Below are 21,967 nucleotides of genomic sequence, written 5' to 3'. Positions count from 1 at the left end.
CTATTACACATATTCCAAACTAGGCATATCTATTACACATATTTCACACTATGCCGATTTATTACACAAATTCAGCAGGTACCAAAACCAAACATTACTAAAATGGCAGTGTAAATCAATATGTTGAATGTTGAATGGCTAAGATTATAATAGTAATAAAATGTTTTAATAAATGATAGTGTAAGTAAATTTAGCTACATGAAAATAAATCAATTAAAATAAGAAATACATATGCATTATACACATACCTTCTTAACATCAATTTGGGATGTTTCCCTAATACTGACTTTTCCACCAGCTCGTTTAATAAGGCCTTTAATATTCTGAAAATATCAACAACAATTTATAACTTAGTATCAAATGATAAGTTGATAAGTATAAAAAAAAATCATAGCGTGTTTTCTGGACCAGCAACCTAGGGATGCGTGGTTCCAGTCCCAGCTGCGGCGTGCTGATACTTCATGTGATTTTTCTGTATATTATCATTAAAAATAGTCATAAGCTACGGCATGCTGATATTTCATTCGATTTTCTGCATATTAACATGAAGAACTATTATACTTTTAATAAATTTCATTTTAAACTGGTGCCAGTAAAATAATTATGATGTGAGGTGAACATGGGCAGATTTCATGACAAGAAAGAAACTCTTGTGTCACTGTATGTATAAGTTGTCTTAAAGCAAATTCTCAAGTACTTTTCAGGCAGAAATTTTCTATAAGAAGTTAAATAATTTTCTCAAAAAATATCAAGAGTAAACTAGTAAATTATAGTCTAAAATGCTGAAAACTATATGAGCCGCGTCATGACAAAACCAACATAATGGGTTTGCGACCAGCATGGATCAAGCCCAGCCTGCACATCCGCGCAGTCTGATCAGGATCCATGCTGTTTGCTTACAAACCCTATTACAAGTAGAGAAACTGATAGCCAACAGCATGGATCCTGATCAGACTGCGCCGATGTGCAGGCTGGTCTGGATCCATGCTGGTCACAAACCTATTATGTTGGTTTTGTCATCACAGGCTCATTTATAAAACATCATAAAAATACTCACTCAGTTGCATATTCAAGATTATCTTGATATATCACCATTAGCAATGATGCGACATTTACCCTGTAAAAGAATATCATTTACAATTATCAGTGGATAGAAAAAGACTTTCAAGTACTGTTCACTCATGAATTGTTAATTCTCTATAATTCATTAACAACATTGCTTGCAAACATTTCCCAATTATTTAGCTTAAAATAGAGCTTAAATTGGAGGGTATGTGGAAAAAAAAAAACTATTAAATAACCTCCTCCTGAGAGATGGCCTTTTAAAGGCAATACTATAAAAGATACGCTGCAATTTCCACTAATTTTGTGCACGAGCAATTGACAAGCGTAAATGCCACCAATGTTCTAAATTTAAACTGGTTTACATTAGAAACAAGAATAGAATAAGGTCAAAGCCAATCCCAGCAAATCTGACATCTTCATTTAAAATGCTACCAATTGTTTTTCTTAATTTGACAATTTTTTATCATTTTAACGCTTAAATTTGTTACACAATTTCTTAGAATTTTTTAAGTCTCTAATCTGATAAGGAATACCTAATTTGGTCATTTAATTGCATTGAGAATTTTGTGTTGTTTTTTATCTAAAAAAGGTAAAAAATAACTGAATGATTTTGGTAGCTCCAATTCTTTCACTAAAGTAATTATCAATTAAAATAGAAGCAATTCCAAAATCATTTTTTATAAGTTTGAACCCAAATGGTTTAAAAAGATCAATTGCTGCTTTAAATTAAAACGTAACATTGATAACTTATAATATTTCATCTGCTTTCCAGAAATTGTAACCTTCACTTAGAAATAATACATTTCTAATGGTTAAGGGCAGTAACTCTTCCATTTTTTTCTATAAAGAGTAATTATATTACTTACTTGTCTCGGATACTGAACGTTTTCTGATGTTCCAGTGTTCTAATTAAAGTCAGTAAGAAGTATTTATGACTTAGAAGATGATAAAAATGTTGAAGTCCATGTTCAGTAAATCCAACACTGCTATGTTTTTGCTGCAAAGAGATAAAGAAAAGGGAGGTAATACCATAATTATTAAGACTAGAGCTTCACTATCAACACCATTTGCCAAGGGGGATAATTTTGTAACAAGAATAGCACGGCAACACACTCATTGCAATATTGCAAAAGTACTCATACATGACATAATCATCATGTTTTATATAGAATAATTATTACTTTAATGTTTGTGCATGTATCCAGTTGGTAATATATCGAGTAAATATGGTAGGTAATTAAGTAGAATGGACATATCCCATCCTGTGGTAAAACTGCTTGACTTCTACATTGAATAGTCAGTCCCCTTATTATTATGTGGTCTCAAATAAAAAAAATTAACAGGGTACTGATGTGTATTTCAGTTATACAAACATAAATGAGGAACAGTTAGGTTGGGTAATAAGTGACACACCAACACTGAACACTGTGCATGTTATATGGCCACTTCCCAGGTTAACTGGTGTCAGAAGACCTCTGGTGCCCCAATGCATTATTTCAGCCATGATTAGGTTCACAAGTAGAACCACCTGACTTTCATTGCCTATCTGGACAACTTTCTCAAGAGCATGAGTTCAATGTGCACTGCAGTACAGCTAATGTATGACTCAAATATGACATTATTTTATTTCGTAATATTTACAACTATCACAGAAATAGTTTGAGAGTGTAATAAGTAAAAATATCAAATGTGTCCACTTCATACACATGTATATTCAATAGATCTCAATATTCTGATGTATAGAAAAGAGATAAAAAGAAGAAAATTAATATTTGAGTTGTGTCACGACAAAACCAACATAGTGCATTTGCGACCAGCATGGATCCAGACCAGTCTGCGCATCCGCTCAGTCTGATCAGGATCCATGCTGTTTGATTACCAACTCTATAACAAGTAGAGAAACTGATAGCAAACAGCATGGATCCTGATCAGACTGCGCGGATGCGCAGACTGGTCTGGATTCATGCTGGTCGCAAACACACTATGCTGGTTTTGTCATGACACAGCTCATTTTATAATGACAAATTTTCTTTGAAGTCAGACAGAATTTAATAATTAGGAGGAAAATAAAACTCCCTTCAGAAAGTCGGAAACACCAAAATGATAATATTTCACAGAAAAAAATGTCAATCTTAAAAATTAATTACATCCTGTGAATATAAGCCTATAGCATTGTCTGATATTTGATTAGAAAATAATGTAATAAATTCAATAAAGGACAGTCAACTACTTTCTTCAGTCTGCAGCAGGATATCACCTATATATCTGCTCTTGAAATAATTCAATTTATACATATACCAATTTTGAATTGTGTAAAATCAGTTTGCCTATTGCCTAATATGCATAACTTTCCATTAAAATCGCTTATTGTCTGTTAGTGCAATTATCTTTATTATTTCATAATGCATATTCTGATCTATTGTGAGATTTATATTTCATTCTATCAGATCAATTTCTTTTTATTGCATTACATTTGTCATACAACTTGTATTCTATTGTTCTTTCTACTAACCTCTCCAAAGCAAATCCCTCCGGGGTAACAAAGATCTTGGTTGTTGCCAAGAGGTATTTCTCTCAAAGAGGTTACATTTAATTGAAGAAATTTAATATAGGTAGAACTTATATTGTTGTTGTAACGAGATTATTGGTCTACAGAGGGCTGCTGCAGAGATAATACAATATCTCTCGAGTTAATACAATATCATTTATATTGTATTATCTACATTACTGTAATACTTCTATAATTGCAATATGTCTATCACTGAAATAGCCGCTGTTAATGCACTAGACATGTTACCGTAATATATTTGTACTAAAACAATTTCTGTTAATGCAACATATCTCTTAATGCAATATTACAATTATTGCATATTTCAATTAATGCACAATGTCTCTGGCCCAATATAGTCTTGAAAAACCAATATCATTATCACCAATATTGCACCATAATCTCCATCATTTATGTAGAACAATGGCGAGATTATTAAAGAACAAGCTCTTAAAACAAACACTCTACAACAAAATCAATTTATAATAGCTACAGGATACTACTGTCAATTGAGACACAATTTCATTTTAGACAAGAGTGAAAACAAGAAATGTTGATGAAAACCTGTAGCCGACAGCAGTAATCAGGTGGCAGACAAAATGACAGGAAACAGATAAGCGGATATGACAGAATCTCCGATATTTTCTAACTATTTTTTTTGTACGGGCATCAAGTTTAACGATTTAAGCTTATACCGCTTTTTCATGAGGGTATCAATTTGTCACATGTCAACAACAAACTTTACATCTATACTTTAAGTCATGCCTATTTCCTTGAATTCTAACTTCCTTCCTTTTTACTATTTTGAAAACTTTCATAAAGAAAGCAAAAAAGAATATCTCACACCAATAGTAATGATGGCCGTATCAGATGATTTCATACCTAAGGCTTGGGCAAATTAATTCTAAGATTAAATCTTCCTTTTTGCTGCTGTCTGTAGGGTTAATAATCCAATTATTTCAAAGTGTCAATGCACTTTTGTGAAATGTTATTGTAATTGCTGTTTTCATCATTTACCTTGCCACACAAATATTGGCAAAGAGCTCAAAGGAAGTCGGAAAATACCTCAAAGGAAGCTGGGTAATTGTATCTAATGTGCAAAGACATAAATTATTACACGAGCTCTATTTCACCTTCAGGCGTGTCAAAAATTTTCTGCTTCCATAATGGAAAGTAATGTTTTGCTACTCTCAACGAAAGAAATTAATCAGAACTGTTTTTTGCTATATTCAGTTTGCATTATATGTTTTCACATTATAAACTGATATATATGTATATATAGAAACTATCTTTACCTCAATGACTGGTGGGTGGAGTATCACATGATCTGACAGACCGGGAAACAGTACTTTGAACGTGTATGTATGATAGTCCCAGAACGGTATACCTCCACCTTCCAGGTCTGTTGTTAGGTCAACTATGTCTGTTTGAAGCTCGGCAAATGCTGAAATAAAACGATAACATTATTTTTAATTCCATTTCTATAAAAAAAAAATGTTTAAAACTGTCTCTTATTATAAAAGTAATGTTGGAATTAAGACACAAATTTCAAAGTTTTCTACAGTCATCATCCATTTTAGACAATAATGAAAACCTACATGGAAGGTCTAATGTCCTACTTTAATGTTTTAGATGGTATATTGTTTAATTCATGGATTTCAACTGTTAAAACTGAATAAATATAGATCTGACTTCAAGGACTGTAAACATTTATGCTTCCGTCTTATGTCTGCCAAAATGACTAAGTAAAAGTTACCATGTGAATGGTTTCAAATAAATGCATATCGTATAAACATTATAACCATTGATGTAAAAACTGTTTTTCATTAACTACACATTTTGCGCATGACTTTGCCAAACTATCACTTTTAATTAAATGATTCTTCATCTGCTATCCATTTAATTAGAATTTAAAGTCAGGTTTAAAGTCTTGTTCACAATAATTAGATGATATCAAAATACCTGCTATACCTTATGTTTGTGATTTACTTTCACATTAATTTTGTTCTGCTATTATAAATATATTGGAAATAAAACATAGACAGTATTAATAATTCTAAAATCTATTAAGGTTCTCTAGTTTCCTGTCTCAGCAAAACAACAATTTCCTATTCAACAGAACAACTAAATGGCCAAAGGTAACTCTACAATCTCTCACCCACTATGTTATTGCTAGCCGTAAATTTTGAAAGGAAGTGAAAGATTTTTGCTCAACACCAAGGATTACCTGCTTAGCCAGGTATGCTTATCAGTTCTATACTAGTAATGTTCAATTTTAGTACTCTGGTGTTAATAAATTAATGATCCTAAAGAACCAAAAGAGAAATGACATAAGAAAGCATTTGAGCCACGTCTCGACAAAACCAACATAATGGGTTTGCGACCAGCATGGATCCAGATCAGCCTGCGCATCCGCGCAGTCTGATCAGGAACCATGCTGTTCGCTTTCAAACCCTATAGCATGTAGAGAAACTGATAGCGAACAGCATGGATTCTGATCAGACTGCGCCGAAGCGCATGCTGGTCTGGATCCATGCTGGTCGCAAAACCCATTATGTTGGTTTTGTCATGACGCGGCTCATTTGTTCTTCTATATCTAAGACATCACATCTGAACAATTAAATGAAACACATTGTACTTGGTAAGGTTCTCTCCACATTTAAATTTGACATTTGACATTCAGTTATAACAAGTTCTTGGTAAATTTATCCTGACATTTAAATATCACATTTGACATTTGAGCCGCGTCATGACAAAACCAACATAGTGCGTTAGTGACAAGTATGGATCCAAACCAGCCCGCGCATTAGCGCAGTCTGATCAGGATCCATGCTGTTCGCTATCAGTTTCCCTACTTGTAATAGGGTTGGTTAGCGAACAGCATGGATCCTGCTCAGACTGCGTTGATGCGTGGGCTGGTTTGGATCCATGCTGGCCGCAAACGCATTATGTTGGTTTTGACGTGACGCTGCTAAATTATATTTTACTTACCTTGTTTACATTCATTCCTGACATTACTTTCGAGGTTGTCCAATAGAAGTTGCATCTTACGGTAATTTCTCTCTGCCTTGTGACTTTGTCGTCTGCAGATTATGAGGATTAGGAGAATAATCAGTAACATGAACCCACCGCCGGCAGCAATACCCATGATGTACTCTGTCGGAAACTTCAACATGGCCACCCGTTCATACTCGAGCCGACCTACTTTGAACTCAAGGTTTCCAATCTTTACCTGTTGTGTTGATAAAGAAAACAAGATAATACCAACAGCTATTGCAACAGGATAATCTTATCACTTTTATTTAAAGTTTTAGCTTTGAAGACAATATGATATTAATGTATTGAGCATAAATAAATTGCGAAAGTTAAGTGAAACATAGGAAATATTTCAAACTTTTTTTGGTCTAAATTGTATTAACATGACAAGTGTCTGACTTTACTGGATGCAGAAAATCAATGATGCAACTCTGTACAACATTACAGTACTTTGTAATTTCACTGATAATTTCCATCATTAAGATGGATAGCTGAAAATCCTCCTATGAAACAATTATTAAATAGAATGTCCCTGAATGCACAGTAGATAGATTATCAGCAATGTCATTATAATCTGAACTTTATATGCTCATTCATGCAATAATTTAGGCACATCAAAACATCTGAACAGAAACTCTGTCCTTTGGTAAGCTAGCTGAACAATTACATTCAACAACAGGATATGAATCTTTGTTATCCAACATGATATATAAATTACTATGACAACAGGATAAATAAATTACCATGACAACAGGATATATATATTTTACCTTGACAACAGGATAAGAAGCATCCTCATTGCCATTTTCATCTCTACCATTTGGTTGGTTAGTGGGTGGGGTACAAAATATCTGTGTATCTGACAAGTTTGTCACATTACAAATCTTATCACCAATAAACACTTTGATGTCTTCTTTAGAAGCTGCCAAGGTAAGACCTCTTCCCTGGAAACATTATATACCAAGATATTAATAATTCAACAAGGAAACATAAAACAAACAAAAAACAGGATAAATTGACAGAAAACATCACCATTCTTCAATGTCACAAAAACATTAATATTAATAAGTTTCATTAATTCTCTTTGAGATATGAACGCTTTTAACCTTTAATACTGCACTCACAAGCCTACAAACACATTATGTGTAGATCAAAAGAAAATTATAATAGCAGATATATTAATGCGAGCATAATGTACATGTAATTTAAGAACCTAGCTTGCTTTCTCATTAAAACTCTAAAAACATAAACCTTTAAACATATATTTATATACATACCAGCTTTTAAGATTCATTATTATACATGTTATTTATATATCAATAAATTATGTACATGTATAAAAACAATAGGTAAATTTTCTTTCTTTGAGAAAATAAACATATTAAATATATATTCCACTGTCTTTATAATGACAAAGATATGACATGTATATATGAAATAAATAAGAAAATCTCCATCAATCTACCTTAATACCATAATGGGGAAGTTCAAAGGGTTGTCAGTTTTACTTAGCTTTGATGAGTATTTATCTAAGATTAAATTTCTAGAGAAAATCAGACCACATCATATTTGAAAATGTGTTTTTTCACTTTTCGTATGTCATTATAGGAAGATGTGTTTTTTTGCTTTAAGCCATACCTTTGCAATCTTGATTATACATTTAAAATCTAGGTTATTGCATTCACTAGAAATATAATGTTTTTTTCTTTTAGAATTCAACTGGAAAATATACATATGAAGGCACCAGTTATCTGCTTAGATCAAAGGCAACTCTTTTCTTAAAATCATTTATTTTTCACTTACATTTCTTAAGTAGGTTAATCATGTAGAATCAATGGATATTTATTTTAAATCATTGGTCAATCAGGTTATTCATATAAAATCATTGTTTATTGACTTTGAATCACTTTTCCCAGAATCTTTAGTTATTTACTCAAAATCTTTACTTATTCACTTAATAGAATCTTTAGTCAGTTATTCACTAAGAATCTAATGAATAAGTTATTCACTCAGAATCTTTAGTTATTCACCCAGAATTTATAGTTATTTACTTAGAATCAAAAGTCATACAATCCAATTGGAATAAATAGTTCTAAAATAAGATAGAAGTGTGCCATAATGCTCGAAACATGTTTGCCGATTAATTTTTTATGCAACTTACCTCAAAAATAAGAACTTCTCCCTTGAATTTCTTTATGGAACTAGGTTCTGAGAAATTATTTACAAGGGGATCTGGGTAGTACATCATTTTATTATTGATGGCATTGGAGAGATTTTTCACTGCTTCTACATTGTCCATGATAAATCCCAGCTCTGCTTCAAAATAAGAGCTTCTCTTAACACGATGAAATTTTCCTTGTACTGATTGCTTGGAAATTTGTGGACTAGGACATATCATCTCTGTCTGACTGAGTACTGTACAAACCTAAAAAACATTGTAGCATTGTAGTTTTAGAAAAAGTAGTCATGAAAATTATCAAAGTTACTGCAAAAGTAGTTTTGTAACAGACTAAGAACTTAACTATCTAAAATTGTCAAATATTCAATTTGTCTTTTTATAACAAAGTTGAATTCAATTCTTTTTTGAAATTGGTTTAAATCCTTATTTTGTACAGTGTTAATATTGGTATACTGATCATAACAATGAGATTGTCAAAGCAGGGAAGTTTCTAATCTCTAGCTTATGGGAAACATTTGTGGTTCTAGCTATAAATTCTAGTACTCTTAATTGAAACAATAAGGGGTCAATTTATCATCATTCTGTCTTCACCAGCAGTTGTAAAACTGGTGGACATGACATCAATAATCATAAACTTAGTATTTTTACTCAAATAAATAATAATAATTACAAAAATTAAAGAGAAGAAAGTATGTTGACCATCTCATAGAGATGCTGTATCAAAATTATAACTAAGGTCAAATTTGACGTCAGGATCATAATTATAGCCAACAAGTTCTTTCAGACACTGACAGTGAGCAGTTACAATGTCTAAACAGAACAACAAGTCTCTTACACAACATCAAATTTGAAAGTGGTAATATAATGTATAAATTGATCAACAGGATAAGATAAAGTGGCTGCATGGTTGAGTGGTTAACGTGTCGGACTAGTAATCTAATGATTGCTAGCCGCATGGTTTCAAACTCCGTCAGGGGCAAGTCGTTGTTTTCTTCAGCAAGATACTTTACACTTATTTCTCAGCACTGGTTGGTTCCAGGAACAAATTCGGAAGTGTGTCTATAAGCTTATAGCTTCCTACACAATCAAACTAAATTAAATTCTGTATAAACCGAATTGATCAAACAAACCTCTTTCTCTGTGAATCTCTCCTCATTGTTTGTGTCAGTATACACAGCATATAGCTGAGGTTGTTGTATGGTATGTAAGTTAGTTCCTGCAACAGTTATCCTCCGACCACCACTGTGTATGCAAATAAAAAATTGATGAAATTATTTAAATTACCTCAAAATAAGCATTCTCTAGATATGCATTATCAATGTATAGTACCAACCTTCTACAGTTATAGTATTAAAATATCTGTTTTTTTTTACTAAATTTCAGTGAGGAATCAATGTTTTAACAAAAGAATTGAAGTGACCGTAAGCAATTTTCCACTCAACATGTGGTTCTGTCTAGACAGTATATTAACAAAAGGGAAAATTACTCTTGTACAGCTTATATAACATATATATCTTGTGACTTATTGGATACATAATCTAATTTTAATCATATACCCTGCAGGTAGTTGCCAAGCAAATGTTCCTAGATAATATACTGTCCTTAAAACTTCTTTATACAAATACAATTATTAAGGATGGAGGACAAACTTAAACAAAGACAAGATATTATTGAAGTATATTATTAAATATGTAGAAGTCTTTCTTCAAGATATCATAGAGACTTGCTTTGTGACTTTAAATACCTCACCTTACTCCACTTTGCTCAGCTAACGGTATAGACTGACCCTGGTTAAAAACTTTTCTTGACTTAAGTCATACCTTGGGAAACTTTGTTTAGGACTAATACTGAACTAGCATATATCTAAGATGACCTTGTAGGGGCTTTGTAATGTGATAATGCATACCTTAGGTAACTATGTAGGGGCCTCATATTGAGAACTGTGGGATCTGGTAGAAACTGAAAGTTGACATTCATATTCTTCTCCTCATAGCCATCAAAGAACATACGGAAAGGTTGTGGTATCTTGTCCGAGGTGATGACTGCGTTTGTCTCACAGAAAGCTATATTGTTTGTCACCATGCTCCTGGAAGTAAAATAAAATGATTGACTCTTCAATTATCAATAATTATCAAACAGGAGATTTAATGTTAAATGACTCATAGAATATCAATATATTTCACTTCCTGTATTATGGCTTTGATGTAAGACACAAATATCAACCAAAGCCACTCCAATATACTGCTATTTTATGACAGTTAGTTTTTATGCTATCTGGTTTCTTTATTTGATTTTTCAGTCCCTATTTTTTTTTGTTTATTTATGTTTATCTGTAAAGTGTATAACTAAATAATGCAAACATTGTGCCCATTCATCACCTCAGATAATTTCAGAAATTCCCACTCGCCCACTAACATACAGAAGTGATCACTTAAACCCGTCTATAAAACATGTAAATGATTATATATGTGACGTGCAAATCGTTGAAAAGTGCAGTGAATTATTTCACAGTCTCTATTATCGCGAGGCTGCATTTGCACGTTGTAAAAAACACATTTCTTTTTAATTAAAAGCATGCATCTAGGTTTCAGGAAATTAAAATTGAACAAGTAAATGTGCCAGGAAATTACAAGCCATTTCTCAAATTGATTTTGAAGTCTTAGCTCACGTCTGTCCTATAAAACTTGATTCCTGACGTCAGCAATTTTGAATAAATGAAAAAAATCTGACTCAAGAAACAAGAGATTCCTATGTTATACTTAATGATTTTTCCAATTTTCTAACTTTTATATAGAAATTAAAAATATATATATAAATAGATAAAAATTATTTACATATAAATGTAAACTTTTATCTAAATTTCTTGCTATTCCAACAATAGAATCTTATTTATAAGTTTGGCATTCAAATATATTAACAATACATGGTTGTAAAACATGATTTAAGAACATAATTAATAACTATAATGCCTTAATGGACAGAGGATAGTCGACTACCAGTTGAACTCATATTTTGTTAAAACAATATTTGCTGAGTTTTGAAGGTTAGTTTATACAGCTTTTATTTAACTACCACTGTGTATAAAGCTAAAAGCTTAAAGACATATTCTCCATCCCTGGAACCAACCCAGTACTGTGCAATGATTGTAAATTTTCTTGCTCAAGGAAACAACTGCTTTCCACTGATGGGGTTCAAACCCAAGTGGCTAGCAATCCTTAGATTACAAGTCGGAGGCATTAACCACTCAGCTATGCTGCTGCACTAGAAGGTTTTCTCAACAGGTTAATGACAGATGTATTGTTTAAATGATTATTTCAAAAGTGAATCCTTGAACTAAATTGTTAAATCTGGATAAAAAATCAAGATAAATGTTCAGGAAAAGGGGGGATCTCTGGAGAATAAGGAAAGAGAAATAAATAAACTCTGATAGTGTCAATTTTAAGATTTCTAACAGAGCCATGCAAGCATGAAGCTTTACTTTACAATGATTCATTCACATTCATTATATTGTTATCTCTCTCTCAATTAATATTTGTGTAATGCAGTACTCAGTCTGTAATGCAAAGCAGCAGACTTCATGCATTGACACAACAAAATTTAGCAAAATGGAATGTAAAAAGTGACCGAAGTAGAATTAAATCCTCAACATTTTAAAATAATTGAATCAAAATAATCTATAATTATGCTATGATTTTGCAGTGTGGAAAATCAATAAAACAAATGATACTTTTGTTTTCTTGTCTTATATGTTTTATAACAAATTGCATAGATAATGATACTTAGATTTAAATAAAATTTAGCTAGATTACCATTACCTTAGAATAACACATTCCTGTTTGCCAATAGAAGCAGTGATTTCACGTCCTGTATCCAGATTTTCTCCATATATTGTAATCATTGAGCCACCAGACACTGGTCCTATACTAGGCTTAATGTTCATAATGTTAGGATCCTATAAACAAACATGTACACAGATATCAACATCATTCCTGTCCAGTTTAAGATTGCAACATTTTTCATTTCAATATATTTTGAAGTAAAATTGTACGTAATTAAACCAAAAATTAAACATTGTGTTTACATATCATTTTTGACCAAATGAATACAATGTTTCATTTTTGACGAAAAAGGCTTGTTAAAGTATGATCCCAGACCAGTGTCAAAACATGCAAGGTTTAAAATCTACAGACTTTATTCTAGCTATCTTAGGTTAGAACTCTTTGAAGTTAAAATATCATCAATGGGCCAGTCTGCTATGGCAACAGAAGTTACATTAAACCTTTTAAATCAAATTCTTGTGAAATTTATGTTATAAAATTATATTCTAATCATACTAAAACCCTTTCTAAACATGCAGTATATGTACGTTACCTTGTATATAAATTTCTGGTGAAAGTTCACAGCATCCCTGTTTGGTAGTGCCACAGTTACAACCCCTGGTTTTGGTGTGGGGATGGGTCCCAGCCTGCAAACAATCCACTGGGAGGGTTGGTACCTATCTCTCAAAGGTGCACACCGGATACCAGCTATACTAACAGCATTCTGGACCTCCTCAAACTTTGATCCAAGATCTTTACCAGATATGTTTACATATGTCCCTCCCCCAATGGGACCGGATAATGGATGCACCTGATAAATTAAAGATCACAATTTTAGAAACAGCGGACATCTTAAGACACAAGTATTTTATTTATTTCTGCCATTGCTGTTCTTTTTCAACTTGGCCCACACACTGCCACATTTCATATGTAATGAAACTAGAGACAAGTTAAATTCTATAAATTCCGGCAAATATTTTTTTGTGCTATGTGCTTGAAATTTAAAATAATTTACTGAATAACTTTCTGCATTGAAAATGAATTTATTTTACCAAAACATTTATCATTGCAATAATATAACTAAAATCTATTTAAATTTATATTTTAGTTTCATTCATTATTATTCAAATGTGGTTGTCTGAGCTGCAAATTTGTTTATGTGACCATGGCAGTGAAATGTTTAAAATTACAGACTTGTCTTTATAGATTTAAGGCATAAGTGAAACAAATCCCATCATGAATTGCACTTGTCAAAAATCTTCAGTCCGTTATTCTTATGATGTAACCCATGCCGACCAAGACCAGTTCACACACCATGCTTTCTGATCATGCTCTTCCCCTTGTTAGCTATTCAGTCAGTTAAATATTTTGAAAAAATTCCTTAAAGAAAATCAATGGTTTTGTCTAGATTGAAACCTGGACAAGTCTACATAACATACAGTCGACTCTCGTTATCTCGAAGTCATCAGGACCGTCCAAAAAATATCGAGATAACGAATTGTCGAGATAATCATATTAGGGTTTGAATTAGGCAGAAACTGATTTTTACAAAAGACATGTGCATACCTTATGTCAAATAAACTATGATATCCCATGTCTTGATTTCATAGGCCTAGTCAATATTTAACAAAGTAACATAATTGGATGTTTACCAGTGGAAATTCAGGTGTCTGTGATAATAACACATAGTGAGGTTTACTCAGTAATACACCAATATAGTGAAAACAATGGTTTTAGGTTGGTTGATCCGGATATCCTCCCGGGTTATTTATCTGGTCTTTCTCGAGATTGTTCGACCGCTGATTGATTTGGTGGTGATGTTGTGAAACAATATTGCAACAATAGCGTTTCTATACTTTCACTATTTCATTTACATTGAAAGTCATAATGAATTGCTACAGTATTCGAATATTTATAAAGAACGTAAAATTCACTCATTTTGGACATAAGTCAATCAACACACTAAATAGATTAACTTTTATGAAAAAAAACAGCTAAACTTGTTACAAACATAATCATCATTATGACACGCGCTTTTGAAAAGTTTGTGTTTTTCACACGTCTGAAGGGAACAGATGAAAGAAAACTATTAGTCGAGATAAACAAAGGATAAAAGTGTGAAAATAACTGTTGGGGCTTAAATTCTACATTGAGATACTGAAAATATCGAAATAAAAATATCAAGATAAACAAATATTTCCAATATAGATAAAGAAGGAAGAAAATCGGGACTTTCAAAATTTCATCGAGATAACGAAATATCGAGAAAAGCGATGTCGAGATAACGATAGTTGCCTGTATAAGGTATTTTGCATAGTTAGAGTTAAGCGATATTCAAATTGTGTTTCAAAATCAATGATGGTTGAGTGGAAGAGAAATATAATAACAGTAAGATGAGAGTATAAACCATTAATATAAAAGCACAGCTGTTACATAAACGATAAATCACAGGCAACATTAACTCATTTAGTTGTGAGGTGTAACTTTCATTGTCTATTTATAGCATCTTTCACATGACCGACTCCAAGTATTGAATTTATTAAATGACTGAAATGAAATGATAACTGAGAGATTCTATCAAGCATTTTCAAGCTGTTATTCTCTTTTTTACTTCGGGTGTGTGTGATTAATTAACCACAGAAAGGACGTAAATAATACATCTTTGTGATTCTATTTGTGAAATATCAAAACATAAAATGACATCACTATAATAACTGCAATATAATGGTATAAAAGAGACTTCTATTTCTTTGCTAAATTAATTAAAAGTGAACTTTATTGGTGATAAAATCTCAATCATTCATAAAAACAGCACTTTGTAAGAAAAATAAAGCATGTTTTTTTTATATTCAACAAAAATGGATGTGTTTGGCATATTTTAAATAAAGTTTGATAATAAAGGTACATTGTATTTGAGTACATCATCTTTCAATTAATTTTAAATAATATACTCCATATTGATATTTGTTATGTTTTAATGTCTCACAGACATTGTGTCATACAGTCACTATACAGGTAGGGTAAGACCTTTGATGAACCAGATATTCTTCTGTTTTCAGGTAAACTAGGATACCAGTGAGTGGAACTTATGACCTTTTGTTAGCTAGATGGATAGCTTCCTTACCGGATAGAATGCTACATGGCTAACTAATTCTAGAAAGCAGCAATTGGTTTAAAATAAGTCAGTTATCTTTATAACCCCTACCAAAAAAAGTATCAATGGACCTGTCCATCTTTCAATCTGGACAATACCATTCATCATTTAAGGAAAAATTTCAAAATATATATTAAATGAATAGCAAACAGTTACAGATGATAATCAGATGTTACAGATGTGCTGGGTGATATCTTGTTTTGTACCTGTCACATGGGTACGTACAATCAGTTTCAGCCAGCGCAGTCTTTTAAGGAATAATAAATAAGTAATGTAAATGTGCAAAGAGTAGAAAAAGTGATAGTAAGTTTATATATGATATCATATTTGATAAGTGTAACACTTACAATCTGTATCTGAGGTTTGGGGCAGGGTTCAGGTTGTTGACTGCGACAATAGGACTGGTACTTGCAGTTTTTATCACACCAGTTACACTGTAACTGAGGTAATGTATGATTAATGTTGTGACACAGTCCACACTCTCCCTTCGCCAATACCTCACACCTATATATCGTTACTGAAATATGAAATATAAGCATGTAATAAGAATGTAATAAAATTCATAATTCAATAGAATAAAAGTAAAGATTTGTTTAAATTTATCAGTATATTATCAAGTAACAGGTGTGATTGTAGGGATATGTCCTAACCTTTCATCAACCTAACTAAGTTGTAATGAATTCATCTTGATTTGAATTAATCAATATGAACTATTGATTTTAGGGGAATTTCCATATCAAATACTAACCCATACTGTTGTCAAAGGCATGTTTTCATTTTGATATGATAGACAGACGTCATAATCAATAGGCTTCATCATGTACAAATGTATTCTAAAAACATGACATATCTTTTATTATCCATGATAAATATTTTGGCTTATAGGTATGATACAAAAACTCTCAATATAGGGTTTTATCAACAAATATAACCTTAACACTGCAAAATTTAGGGCATTGATATTCTTACTTTGAACATTGGAAATATTTATTTTTAGATCAAGAGATTTTAAGGTAAAAACATGGACAAACTTTATTTTAGAGTGATTGTGCAAGCAGGAGGCTATAAGCTTACATACACAATCTTGAATCATTTCCTGGAACCACCCATTATTAAAAAATTAATGTTAAGTTTTTTGCTCGAAGTAACAATGTTATGACCCTGACATGGTTTGATTCCTCAAAGGCAGCAACCCTTAAAGTTCTAATCCTACCATTTTCAAATGCAATAAAGCCAGCTCTATAATTGGTGGACACATGCTTGTCTTGTTTACAGTAAATTCACATGAAAATTAAATCTAATAATAGTTTGAGTTTGATACATCACAAACACAAAGATTTTCTGAAGAGGTCTAAGACAACAGAATAAAGCATTTAACGGAACGTGAAGGATAACAATTACAGTAAATTTCAATGACTTCAACAATGCTGTGGGTTGGAAAATTTGGCTAATCTTGCAATTTGGAAGCTACAAGAATAGAACACAAAGCATTTAACAAATCACAGATGTCCGAAAAAAACTTTCCAGTCTGGCAATATTCATAAATTTCTTAAGCTGTGCACAAAATTCTGCACAATTTTAATTTGAAATATTCAAATACATAAGGTTCGGCAGAAAACTGTTGTAAATCAGAGATTATAAAGTGTATGATATCATAGTCTTGCACTGAACCTTGTCAATGCAGTAATTTATTAGATTAAGATTAGGCAGAGATCGAGGAAAATTGTTTGACAAAAAACACAAAATTGTTCATTTTTGAGCATACTGCAGTCTGTACAGGGGGATAGGGCCTTTAAATTCAATCTTAGGATAGCTAAACTTCTGTTTTATGATGAAATGTTTCTTTAGAATAAGGGAAGCATTTAAAATAACATCAATGCCATAATTATATGAAATTTTGGTCTTCTTTTTTTTATGAGAAAGGTTTTAATCATCAACCTGCAACATTTATAAAATGGGCAAGTCCTGATTTAAATTTGGAATGGTTCAATAGCATTTTAAAGGATTCCACATAGTTCAGCAACTGAAACCTAGTTTGTTTGATTGTTCTGGAACTGCAATCTGACATGACTATTTAATGTTAGTATAATTCTTTTGTCTATCAGACACTGACAGTATCATACCTAATGTCACCAGCTCTGCTTACAATATAAGAACCACTCTTAGGCCAGAAAGCAATTAGGAGACACACAAACCTTTCATCAGCTACAAAATTAGAGTTAAAAATAAAGGAATTTCATCTAACCATACAACATAATTTAATATCAAAGTAGTTAGGGGGGTGTACATGTAATTACAAATCAACCTAGTCAATAAGGCCATTAAAGCCAACACTATAGCAATTTAAAATAGAGTTTCAACTTTACCTTCGGAGTTTTTGACATCCTCAATTCTGTATGTTCCGCCCCAGTACACATGGATTGGTGCCATGAAAATACCACCAGTATATGAAGAGGGAACCATCTGAAAATAGTAAAAGAAAATATAATATTATGTTTTTTTAATCTATTTCATTTTTTTGCACTTGTGCAAGATCAACTTTCTTGTCCATGCAGTCTGACCTAACTTAGTTAGCAATGAAATAAAATAAAATCTTTCAATGGAAAGCAGGGCCAATTTAATTACTCATATTTAAATGGAAAAGATTACCTAAGAGCATGTTTCTCTGTGTTTATATTGACAGGATTTTCAGTCATCTTAGTAAAAAAAGAACTCTTCTATGGTCATTTGGCCAACATCCAGATTTTAATGGCGGACTTGAAACACAAAGGTCAGCTTAATGGATGTTAAAAATATCCTGACAGTTTTTTCTGATAAAAGTCCATTAACATGCATCAACTTATCTCCCATCAATACGATAGAATTACATAAAATGCTACCACTTGAATATCTTCAATAAAGATAACCCGCATAAAAGTTCCAGTCCATGTCTTAAAATATGATATTAAATATGCTTTCTGGCATGCAATATAAAAAAAACTTTATCATATCCCCTTTACGTTCCATTATCACTACTACAGATATTAGATTGCCTTGAAACTTAATAACAAAATTTATCATTCTACGTAATTTCATCTGCAACTTACTTCCTTCAATGTAATGGCTTTTAATGCAGCAAAGTAAATTTAATAGCTTATTTTATCAGTACGCTACTTAGATTTCAAATTTTTTTGCCAGTTTTTTTTCTTCAGCTATCAGGAACTATAATGATACTTCTTAACTCAGTTCACCCTTAATATCTTTAAATGGACTGCTCCATCTTTCAACCTGGACAAAACCATTCATCATTTTTAGGGTTTATTCTAAAATATGACTGAATATGAAACAGTGCAGACCATGATTAAAGACGGCAAGGATGAGCAAGGTGATCTTGGTTTGCACTGGTTGATGGGTAATTCAATCCCTGCCAGCAAGCTCGGATTAAATGCAATACAGACTTCTCAATTTATAATGTTTTCAATACAGGCAAGAGTTCAAAGCCACGGAGATTATAATTTATTTCAATGCCGTGATTTATGACGTGAGAAATGCCTATCAAATTATCCGGCAATTATATAAGATGCTAAAATAGGCTTAACTTGCACTCAAAACATAAAACCAAATCTTTTTTTAAATGATTTTCACAAAATCGTCTTAATGACTGTACATCTACTTGTATCAGCATTAAATGCATTTAAAAGAGGAAAAAAAGCCCTTGATATTCTAAAATTACGAAAACTTCAAAACTTCGCTGAGTAGGATTTTGTGTCATGTAAAACTGAAATCACATTTTGTATTTAACATATTATTTTCAACGTTTTATTAGAGCATTATGAATATAAAGGCATGAAAAACCATTGATTTCTAATTAGCAGATATTGCTGCAGGTGTCCTGTTAAAAAAACCCACTTGATATAAGGTACAGAATGATGCTCCATCCCATTACATTGCTTGAACTTTTCAAACTGATACAGTCATGTATGGATAGTCACCCACCACTAAATTGTAGCACACAAACAAATTGAGGTATATGTCATTAAGGTGGCTAAGGCCTTAAATAACTTTCAATTTATTACCAAAGGGTTCAAGGAAGCTGTTTAGATATGAGCCGCACCATGACAAAACCAACATAGTGCGTTTGCGACCAGCATGGATCCAGACCAGCCTGCGCTTCCGGGCAGTCTGATCAGGATCCATGCTGTTCGCTATCAGTTTCTCTACTTGTAATAGAGTTGGTAAGCTAACAGCATGGATCCTGATCAGACTGTGCGGATGCGCAGGCTGGTCTGGATCCATGCTGATCGCAAACTCACTATGTTGGTTTTGTCATGACGCGGCTCATATATATATTTCAGATAGTTTTCTAAAAATATCTCAGGTGCAACTTTATAATATAATTATGATTTCAGGTGCCTAATAATAGCAGTAACAACTGACTTTTTGTAAGCTAGTTAGACAGCTTTCTCATATAATAGAGTCTGACTGTACAAACAGATAGATGTTTAAATAATATAAATATAGTCACCATGTTTTTAAGTTCACAAACTAGACTGCCGTCATATCCCAGGCTTCCATTGCTCTTGTACTCAATTCCGCCCACACGCACATGACATGTGTACTTTAAATTGCTTGGCTGTTGATACAAAAATATCTTAATTAGTCTAAATTCTACTTCAGAAGTCATTACAGTGGAAGTTACTATGAAGAATTATTATTAATATTTTTTTTTAAGATTTTACATTGCACTTACACTTACATAGGTCATATGGCAACTTTCCAGCTTTACTTGTGGAGGAAGACGTAAGGTGCTCTTTCGTGCATTATTTCAGGCACGAACTGAGTAGCTACCTCACATGAAAGAATCCAAGTTCATGTCACAGAGGTGAGGGGCAAGTGGTTTGAAGTCAATGACCTAAACCACACGGCTATGTATGCCTCTAAAAGAATTGTTTTCTTCAATCACACAACTATATTTTTTAATTATACAATTGTACAATTGACAAGTTTCCTTTTGATACTTGTTTTCACATTTCAAAATTTATTTTAATTCATTGTAAAATTATAACAACATTAAATTATTTATATAATAATTCAATCACAGAAGTAAGTTTTTTAAAAATACACAATTGTATCATAGTTTGGAGTTAAATCATATACATATACATGCACAGTGCGTTAACTGGAGTTCAGGTATTTGTTACCCGCACTCCAGAGCATGCCCGTTGATTGGCTCATTTTTGCTGGGGTTTACTTATTGTGACGACAGAGAAAGGGAAAGCGACAGAAATATCATATTCAGATCCTTGTTCATTGGTTACTCTTTTCTGGGGTTTCATATTGTGACAACAAGGAACGTGTTTTTATGTTTGACTATGATACAAAAGAGAAAGAACATTAATACTCGGGGGTTACACCCCCTCGTACAAATCGGATAGCCTCGTGTTTCGATGCTCTTTCTATTACTTATACACCATCTGATTGTATTTATTTGGATTAAACTTAAGATAAATATAAGATTGCAGATATAACAGTATTACCTGGGGAAAGTTAATGCCACGTATAACAACATTTTTTTCTATTCCTTCAGGTACATAGATAGTACCTGTCCTCTCACTGTCAATACGGGGACAATGTAACGGCCCTTTCATTCCAGATCGTGATGAAATCCTCTGAAATACCAGATAAAACCCATATCAATACAGTTCTTGGATTGTATGTAAATAAATGTACTGTATGTCCAATCATTATTATGGCTACTGTATCATTGGCCTGAATGAGACCCACGATATCACTATAACAGATAATAATGTAAAGCAAAAGTCAAACCAAAAACGTTTGAAACGCCAAATAACAGCAATAAATAGTGAAAAAATGTATATGAAGCACAAGTGCTCTTATTTATGGTATTTTTGCATAATCTTAATAGTACATAGTGAAATAAGGTACTGTACTGATAAAATGATGGTAACCACAATTTTATATGAAGGGACAAAAATATACTTCCTGAGACACATTCGAAATAATGGGAAAAAATGGATTTCTTTCTAACTATTTAATGCTGACTGACACTTTCTTACTTATTTAAAATAAATCAGGTTAAAATGAAAATTTTAAATTACTCCCTTCAATATGTGAGTGAGTATCTTTTAAAATTGACTCTATTAATCTATAAATAAAAAAAAAACTCA

The 21,967-nt window shown here is 32.3% G+C and overlaps 1 protein-coding gene across 9 annotated transcripts in view; it reads right to left on the bottom strand.

The window, feature by feature from the left end:
- The window catches only part of LOC132746950 (plexin-A1-like), a 154,757-nt gene that overhangs the window by 16,987 nt on the left and 115,803 nt on the right, over positions 1-21,967 (bottom strand). For all 9 annotated transcript variants that reach the window (XM_060736239.1, XM_060736234.1, XM_060736240.1 and 6 more), the window contains 15 exons: positions 21,317-21,448; positions 20,305-20,412; positions 18,167-18,263; positions 16,148-16,317; positions 13,200-13,457; positions 12,644-12,780; positions 10,735-10,914; positions 9,959-10,070; positions 8,811-9,074; positions 7,420-7,593; positions 6,605-6,845; positions 4,909-5,057; positions 1,932-2,062; positions 1,058-1,117; positions 249-323 (listed from right to left, as the gene is read on the bottom strand). In XM_060736239.1, the coding sequence (XP_060592222.1) occupies positions 249-323; positions 1,058-1,117; positions 1,932-2,062; positions 4,909-5,057; positions 6,605-6,845; positions 7,420-7,593; positions 8,811-9,074; positions 9,959-10,070; positions 10,735-10,914; positions 12,644-12,780; positions 13,200-13,457; positions 16,148-16,317; positions 18,167-18,263; positions 20,305-20,412; positions 21,317-21,448 (2,288 nt within the window). The remainder of the gene's footprint in view (positions 1-248; positions 324-1,057; positions 1,118-1,931; positions 2,063-4,908; positions 5,058-6,604; positions 6,846-7,419; positions 7,594-8,810; positions 9,075-9,958; positions 10,071-10,734; positions 10,915-12,643; positions 12,781-13,199; positions 13,458-16,147; positions 16,318-18,166; positions 18,264-20,304; positions 20,413-21,316; positions 21,449-21,967) is intronic.

This window comes from Ruditapes philippinarum, unplaced genomic scaffold (genome assembly GCF_026571515.1).
Source record: "Ruditapes philippinarum isolate M1 unplaced genomic scaffold, ASM2657151v2 ctg722_1_1_1_1, whole genome shotgun sequence".
Lineage (NCBI taxonomy): Eukaryota > Metazoa > Mollusca > Bivalvia > Venerida > Veneridae > Ruditapes > Ruditapes philippinarum.
This window is presented reverse-complemented; position numbering and strand designations above follow the sequence as displayed.